General features: G+C 57.2%; 2 protein-coding genes across 4 annotated transcripts in view; one reads left to right on the plus strand and one right to left on the minus strand.

The window, feature by feature from the left end:
* Positions 1-3,028, minus strand: part of TRPM4 (transient receptor potential cation channel subfamily M member 4) — a 41,844-nt gene extending 38,816 nt beyond the window's left edge. The window contains exons 1-2 of one of the 3 annotated variants that reach the window (XM_041743661.1): positions 2,894-3,028; positions 2,485-2,552 (exon numbers count right to left, since the gene is read on the minus strand). In XM_041743661.1, coding sequence (XP_041599595.1) covers positions 2,485-2,552; positions 2,894-2,896 — 71 coding nt within the window. In that variant the 5' untranslated portion in view covers positions 2,897-3,028. Of the gene's footprint in view, positions 1-2,484; positions 2,760-2,872 lie in introns of those variants that run through there. The other 2 variants (XM_041743660.1, XM_041743659.1) reach the window with 2 other exon arrangements.
* A 1,209-nt stretch (positions 3,029-4,237) lies between these two features.
* HRC (histidine rich calcium binding protein) lies at positions 4,238-8,097 on the plus strand. Its single transcript, XM_041743662.1, has 6 exons — positions 4,238-6,303; positions 6,378-6,448; positions 6,916-6,984; positions 7,236-7,290; positions 7,745-7,781; positions 7,949-8,097. Exons 1-6 carry the CDS (start codon positions 4,446-4,448, stop codon positions 7,983-7,985), a joined length of 2,127 nt encoding a protein of 708 aa, XP_041599596.1. The 5' UTR covers positions 4,238-4,445; the 3' UTR covers positions 7,986-8,097.
* The last annotated feature ends 47 nt before the right edge of the window (positions 8,098-8,144 follow it).

The following is an 8,144-nucleotide window of genomic DNA, read 5'->3' on the forward strand; positions in this document are numbered from 1 at the left end:
CTTAGGGTCCTGGGATCAAGCCCTGCATCAGGCTCCCTCACTGAGCCCTGCTTCTCCTTCTTCCTCTGCCTCTCCCCACTGCTCATGTGAGAGCTCTCTCTCTCTCTCAAATAAATAAATAAATCTTAAAAAAAAAAAAAAAAAAAAAAACTCGGGACACCTGGGTGGCTCTGCAGTTTAGTGCTTGCCTTTGGCCCAGGGCGTGATCCTGGAGTCTGACTCCCTGCATGGAGCCTGCTTCTCCCTCTGCCTATGTCTCTGCCTCTGTGTGTGTGTGTGTGTGTGTGTGTGTCTCATGAATAAATAAATAAAATCTTAAAAAAAAAAATTCTTCCATCCAAAAAAAAATAAAAAGTCATCGAACTGCCCATGCCCCTTCCCCAACTTCTTTACACATTTTCCCCCATGACATTTCACCTACTTTCACAGTTCCAGTCACCATCTACAACTAAGTTTTTTGTTGTTGTTGTTGTTGTTGTTTTACAACTAAGTTACAACTAAGATCTCTTGAATGCTGGACAGAAGTCCCAGACCCAGGTCTGTGGTGTCCCCTAGTCCCGACACTTGAGGGCCCTCATTGAGCTTAGCGACGTTCCCCAGACTCGTTTGTCCTCTTGGATTCCCCATCTTGGGGACAATCCCACGGTCTGCCAGGTCCTGGACCAGAGGTCTGGGAGCCATCCTCCCACCATCCACTCCCCTCTTACTCCTCAAATCCGTCAGTCCCCAAGCTCGCATCCCTGTCCCCACACTGTGTCCCCACAGCGGTGGCCTGACTCAGGCCTCTTCCCGGCTCACTCAGACCCTCGCCAGCCTCTTCCTCGGCTCCCTGAACTGTGGGATTGTCCCCAAGATGGGGAATCCAAGAGGACAAACGAGTCTGGGGAACGTCGCCAAGCTCAATGCGGGCCCTCAAGTGTCAGGGGACTAGGGGACGCCACAGACCTGGGTCTGGGACTTCTGTCCAGCATTCAAGAGATCTTAGTTGTAACTTAGTTGTAAAAAAAAAAAAAAAAAACAACTTAGTTGTAGATGGTGACTGGAACTGTGAAAGTAGGTGAAATTTTCCCATGACATCCTCACCCAGCCCCTGGAGACTCCTTCCACACCCAGAGACACTCCTGCCCCTCCCACTCCCCAGCATCCCAGGCCAAGGTCCTGGCCCTGAGGGGAGTGAAGTCTGGCCCTGCCCTCTTCCTTGGAGGCCTCCTGCTCCTTGAACTTTGCTCCATTCTCAATTCCAACGGGCACTGTCACTGTCACGGTCGATTGGGGGCAGTTTGCACATGCCCTTCCCATGGCTTTGAATCCGCACTCTTCTCTCCATACTGTCTTCAACTGTCAAATTCCAACTCATCCTTCAAATGCCACCTCACTGGCTCCCCCCCACCAGAAGTCACCAGTGACACCCTGGGTCCCCTCCCTGGCCTTAGCCAGACCCTCCTCGAGGGCTCCCGTGGAACCCCAGCTGCATGTCTTTCAGAGCTCCCAGCTCCCTGCCTTCTGGTCCTCTTCCAGCCAGATCAGAGATCTTTAAACTGTCTTGGCCACACTCCCCATCAATAAAGAGGTTTAGGGCACTCACCCCCAATAATGTAGGTCTTTATCTATAAATGTTTATTTTATACATCATTGTAAGCTATCCCCCACTAACTAATATGGCATACACACACTAGGTTAGTAATGTTGACATTTCCCACACCCCAAAGATTGTCTTGAAAACAACTTCAAAGCCAGAGTCCACTGGAGAGACCTTCCCAGAATGCCAGGAGCTCCTCAAGGTAGGCAAACACCCCAGGGGACTCATGCAAGTGCCCCTGGCCACCAAGCCCAAGCACAGGGCCTGCAAAAGGTAGAAACTACTACCTTCCAGTGATAATTGCAGGCATTCTCTGGTGCAAACCATGTGCCAGGCACCATTTGAGAAATATCACAAGCAGGAACTTGTTTAAATCCTCCCAATACATGCCCACTCAGGAGGTAGGGCCTCTCTTTATGTCCAGCTGACAGAGGAGGCCCAGAGAGGTGAAATGATTTACCCAACGTCACACAGCACCAGTCCCAGGTAACATCTGAACCTTGGCAGGGGCTGTGCTCCTGATAATTATGCTCCCTTGGAGCACAGAAGGAAGGCTTCTTGGATGGATGAGTGAATGAATGAATGAATGAATGAATGAATGAACAAATGAGTGAAACAGAAAGCCAAAAGAGAAAGACAAAGAATGTGAAGCAAGAAGACACAGAGACGCAGGGAATGAAAGAAACAGAACGGAGCCCTGGGGCTGTAGCACATACCCTGCCTGGAGAAGGGAAATTGGAAGAGTCTGCCCGGACCCAAATCCTACCCGGAGGGAGAGCGCCACCAGGGCACGCCCTTGGGGGTGTCCGCAGTGACAGGAGGGGGGGAGAGGGGCGGGGGGGGGGTCAGCGGCCGGGGACGCTGGGGGGACGCTCCGGGGGTCTGTCCCAGGGGCGAATCCTCACCCCGGATCTGTAAGGTCAACGATGAAAGTCGTGCACGTCTTCTTCTTGAAGATCTTAGGGATCCAGCTCTGAGGACAGGAACAAGGGGTGGGAGGGCTCCAGCTGAGTCCTATCGGACACGGAGTCATCCACCCCGCACCTCGGGGCCCAGGAGTTCGGGACCCCAGTGCCTTCCTTCCCCGGCCTCAGGACTCCCCTAGCCCCCCTCCTATCTGTCCCCAAAGGACCCAGGGGTCCAGAGCCCCCCAACCTCCGGAGCCTCCCCCCGCCAGGCCCCCTCCTTCGTCTGACCCCAGAATCTGGGTCTCCAGCGCCCTCCTCCCTGGGAACCAGGAGGCCAAGCCCCCGGCTCCCTGTTCCTTCAGACCCGGGAATCCGGCCGCAGTACCTGCTCCTTCTCCGGACCCACCATGCTGCCGCAGCCGCCGCAGGCTCCGCAATCTATGCAGCTCCCCAAGACTCGCTCCACCAACCCCGATTCCAGACCCGCCCAGGACAAACCGGATCCACCACTTCCCAGCTCAGCCTGGGGCGGGGCAAGGTCTGGGGGGGGCGGGGAGTCTCGTGGATGCGTCGAGGGAGAGGCGGGGTCAAGGGCCAGACGGGGCCGGCCTGACGGAGACCCAGAGAAGGACAGAGATCCAGAGAGGGGGGGACAGAGATCCAGAGAGAGGAGGACAGAGATACAGAGAGAGGGGGACAGAGACCCAGAGAGAGGGAGCCAGAAACCCAGAGGGAGGAAGACAGAGATTTGGGGGGGCAGGAAGAGAAACCCAAAACTAAGGTTTTAGAGACCAGAGAGAGAGGACAGAGATCCAGAGAGAGGGGGACAGGGACCCAATATGGAATGCCAGAGTTAGAGAGGGGGAACATTAATCCATGGAGGGGACACAAAAACTTAGGTAGGAGGCAGAGAATCAGAAAGGGGGTGAACAGAGATTCGGGGGGTGCCTTGTCTTAGAGAGAGAAAGAGAGTGAGAGAGAGAGACCCAAAGAGTTGGGTGAAGAGCAGACGCTCAGAGCGACAGGAAGATAGACTCCTATGGCTGGGGAACACTGAGTGACAGAAATGAGAGACAGAGCCGGAGGCCTGTAAAGAGTGCTGGGAACCCAAAGAGCTACTGCGATGATTGTGGCAGGGTGAGGAGTGGGAGATAGTGACAGGCAGGGCCACGTGTCTTGGGCCAGCTCTGACAAGGACAGCTGCTGGGTAACCTGAGCCCCCCCACCCCCCACCCGCCTTGCTGTATTTATAGCCCTGGCCTGGCCTGCTCTCCTGCCCTTGGCTCTGAGTCCCAGGGACAAGAGGTCATAGGTGTGAGCACTGGAGCAAGTTCCTTCCTCCCCTGTCCGGGGCCTCATGCTGTCACCCCCTCTCTCAGCGAAGGGTCCCACTCTGGCCAGAAACTCCCCGCGATCTAATCCCCAATCCTTCCATGGCAGGGGTCTCTCCTCTTGGAGGGGTCCCTCCTGCCCCCAACTTGGCCCACTCAAATTCTATCCACCCTCTTTGCAGCTGCCAAACATGAACTTTTTGGCGATACAAAGTCAAGCCCTTGGCCCCCACTCCTGGTTAAGGAGAGACCCCCTTCACCTACCCCTTCCCCAGCTGGGAGGAGGAAGAAAGAGGGGAGGGGCAGGCGGGGACTGACCCAGAATAACTCAGGGCTGAAAGTAAATTTAGCCACAGAGGGGGGAGGAGAGAGACCCTATTGGTTGGGAGGTGGGGAGGGAGGGCCAGAGAGGGGGGTTAGGGGGCTCCGGAGACTGCCCTGGAGGGGTGTCCAGCAGCCAGGGCCAGAGGAAGGCAGACCCACAAAGGCAGTGAGAGACACAGCAAAGACACAGGCAGAAAGAACCAGAAGGGCCCCAAAAGGGACAAGGACCCTAACACTCATCCACATAGCTGCAGAGGCAGCTGGAGCCGGCCCTGGGAGAAGCTCTGCTGCTTGTCCGTCCCCATGGGCCACCATGGGTCATGGCTGCACACTACTCTCCTCTGGGCTGCCGTGGCCAGCCTGCTCCTCCCCCCAGCCATGACCCAGCAGCTGAGAGGGGCCGGGCCAGACCCCAGCCACTGGCACAACAGTGCGGGAGTCGTGGGGCCCCCGGAGGACATGGTAGGCAACTCTGGCCATCCCATCCATAGCCACAGAGGCCGTGGAGACAAGAACAAGGATGTTTCTACAGAGAATGAACATCAGTTCTGGAGCCACAGAGACCACAGAGAAGAGAATGGAGATGTCTCTGGGGAATACAGCCATGGACCCCAAGACCACAGGTACCAAGACCATGAGGAGGTCTTCACAGAGCATGTTCGGGAGGCCCATGGGCACGGAGGCCATGACAATGAACCTGTGGGTGACTCACACGAGCACGGGCACCACTTCCCCAACCACAGAAGCCACAGCCAACAGGACGAGGACGAGGACGAGGATGAAGTTGTGTCCAGCGAGTATCGCCATCATATCATCAGGCATGGACATGGAGGCCACAGAGAAGAAGATGATGAAGATGAGGAAGAAGAGGTTGTCTCCACTGAGTATGGACACCAGGCCCACAGGCATGGAGGCCACAGGAAGGAAGAGGATGAGGATGTCTCAGATGAACATCCCCATGATGTCCCCAGCCATGGACACCAAGGCCACGAAGAAGAAGAAGATGATGAGGATGTCTCCACAGAGTATGGACATCGGCCCCATAGGTACCATGGCCACGGGAGGGAAGACGATGAAGACGTCTCAGATGAACATCCCCATCATGTCCCCAGCCATGGACACCAAGGCCATGGAGAAGAAGAAGATGATGAGGATGTCTCCACAGAGTATGGACACCAGCCCCACAGGTACCATGGCCATGGGAGGGAAGAGGATGAAGACGTCTCAGATGAATATCCTCATCATGTCCCCAGCCACGGACACCGAAGCCACGAAGAAGAAGATGATGATGATGATGATGATGCTATGTCCACTGAGTACGGACACCATGCCCACAGGCACCTAGGCCATGGGAAGGAAGAGGATGAAGACGTCTCAGATGAACACCATCATCATATCCCTGGCCACGGACACCAAGGCCACAGAGACAAAGAAGATGAGGATGAGGTTGTGTCCACCGAACATTGGCACCAGATTCCCAGACACACTCACGGCCTTGGAGATGAGAAGGAGGAGGAGATCTCAGCCAAGTTCAGCCACCACGTTGCAAGCTCCCAACCCCCAGGCGCCAAGAACACTGAGGAGGAGGAGGACTTCTCAGATGAATACAAGTCAGCAGTCCCCGACCGTCACCACCACAGAGTCCCTGAGGAAGAGGACATCTCTGACAGGCTTGGCCACCAAGCTCCCAGCCACAGGCAACAAGGCCACCAAGATGAAGGAACTGGCCACAGAGGGTCCAGCAAGGATGAGATTAGCCACCAGCCCCCAGAACACATGGGGGTCAAGGATAGAAGCCATTTGAGGGAGAGAGATTCTGAGGAGGAAGAGGAGGAAGAGGACCAGGGCTCCCACGAGGAAGATGATGAAAGTTCGGAACGGGGAGAAGGTGGCACCCGCCATGGCAGCCTGGACCACAAGGATGAAGAAGATGAGGAGGAAGGTCACGGCCTCAGTCTGAGCCAGGAGGAAGAGGAAGAAGAAGAAGAGGAGGAGAGTAGGGAAGAGAGGGCCCTACTGAACCAGGAGCACAGGGAGGGGGAAGAGGAGGAGGAGGGGCTGGAGGAAGAGGAGCTCCCCTTCACCATCATCCCTGACCCAATGGCCAGGAGGGAGGTGCCTGGAGGTGGTTCCAGTGAGGAGCAGAGTGGCGAGGACACGGGTAAGTGATCTGGCCAGGTGGGGGCAGGGAGGAGCAGAGCGGGCCGCTTCACGGCTGCTCTCCTGTCCCCACAGATCTGCAGGGTGCCCAGGAGTACGGGAACTACCAGCCTGGGTCCCTGTGTGGCTACTGCTCTTTCTGCAATGTGAGTGCCCCGCCCAGGTCCATCCTCCAGGCTGTCCCTGGAGTTTGTCCCCAGGCTCTAAGGTGCTTTGGGCCTGCTCTGAGCAAAGGAGGGGTAGGGGCAGTGCCAGTTGAAGAAAGACACTTCTGGGGCCATGTAGGGGACAGACTGGAGGCCAGGAAGCTGGGGAGGAGGCTAGGGCAATGGGCCAGGAGGGAGTGAGGCCTGAGCTGTACCTGCAAGTATGGGGACAGAGGGCAGGTGGAATGGGGCTGGGGCCTGGCAGGCTGTGGGGAGAATAAGGACAAGGCATGAAGAGAACATCTACAGGTCCAGCCCACAGAGACAGGCTGTCACCCTGCAAGAGGGAAACAAGGGGGAAGCTGCTGAACTCAGTGGGGGGAGGGGGGTAATGATCGTGGGCAGGGTGGAGGACTGGAGAATGGCTCCCAAACGATATACCCAAACCAGAACCCTCCCGTTCCCAGAGATGCACTGAATGTGAGAACTGTCACTGCGATGAGGAGAACATGGGAGAGCACTGCGACCAGTGTCAGGTGACACTTTCCCCGGACCCAGGTTCCACCAGGCCCCCAGGGAGGCCGGGGACCCGCTGGGCACCCAGTCCCAAATCCTGGCCTCTGCCTTCAGACTGACCCAAGCCTCTACCCCGGTGCAGCCTTGACTCCACACTCGATCCCACCTCTGACCTTAACCTTCGACTCGGGCCCCTGTGCGGTACCCGCCCCATCCTGGCTCGGCCCCGACCCTGTCTTACACTTCTGTCCCTCCCCATCCCCACCCCCAGCACTGCCAGTTCTGCTACCTCTGCCCGCTGGTCTGCGAAACGGTCTGCACTCCAGGTGAGCGTGGGCGGAGCCCGGCGGGGCTAGCTCCGCGGAGGCGGAGCCAAATCTGACAGGCGGGCCCGAGAAGCCGCGGGGCGGGGCCAGGCGCAGGGGCGTGGCCAAGGCTGGGAGTCTGCGGGTGGAGCCGGGCTGCGGGGGGCGAAGCCTGGGCCGAGGGAGAGGTGGGGCCAGGTGCTGAGGCCTACCCAGTAGGCGGGGGATGGAGTTGGGGGCGGGGCCAAAGCAGGTAGCCTTGGAAGGACGGGGGCTTCTGGAAGACCCGAACACCCTGAGCTAGGAGGGAGGGGCAAGATCTTGAAAGGAGTCCCAGACGAAGGAATTCAATTTAGGGAAGGAATTAGGAAAAAGAGAGGCGGAGCCTAGTCCTGATTCCGGATTCGGTGAAATCAGTGGCCGCCTAATTTCACCTGCGGCGTACCCCTCAAGCCTCTTCTCTCTTCTCCCACAGGAAGCTACGTCGACTATTTCTCCTCCTCCCTGTACCAGTAAGTGTGCGGAGGGGGCAGTTTAAGGGCCCTGTCTAGAAAGGCGCAGGCCCGCTGAGTGATTGGATGACCGGGACTCCATTTCCTTGTCGGTAAAATGGGCAGGTTAACATCTCTATCTAAGAGCCTTGGGGTGAGCTGTCTAACCTCTGCGTCCTCCTCTCCAGAGCCCTGGCGGATATGCTGGAAACTCCGGAACCCTAACCCCCGGGGGCGCGGCTGCGGCGCAGACGCCCCTCCCTGGCCTTCCAACCCCTTTCCACGAGCCATATTTATTGAATTGAATTATGAATAAACATGCTCCCCCGAAACCTCATTGTCAGGGAGTGGGGTCTGGATTCTCAGGGCGCCGCGGAATGCGCG

Source organism: Vulpes lagopus, chromosome 2 (assembly GCF_018345385.1).
Source record: "Vulpes lagopus strain Blue_001 chromosome 2, ASM1834538v1, whole genome shotgun sequence".
Lineage (NCBI taxonomy): Eukaryota > Metazoa > Chordata > Mammalia > Carnivora > Canidae > Vulpes > Vulpes lagopus.

Coding starts and splice junctions, on each gene's coding strand:
- HRC (XM_041743662.1), top strand. CDS start 4,446: ATGGGCCACCATGGGTCATGGCTGCACACTACTCTCCTCTGGGCTGCC. Junction 6,304..6,377: donor GCAGAGTGGCGAGGACACGG/GTAAGTGATCTG, acceptor CTGTCCCCACAG/ATCTGCAGGGTGCCCAGGAG. Junction 6,449..6,915: donor GCTACTGCTCTTTCTGCAAT/GTGAGTGCCCCG, acceptor TCCCGTTCCCAG/AGATGCACTGAATGTGAGAA.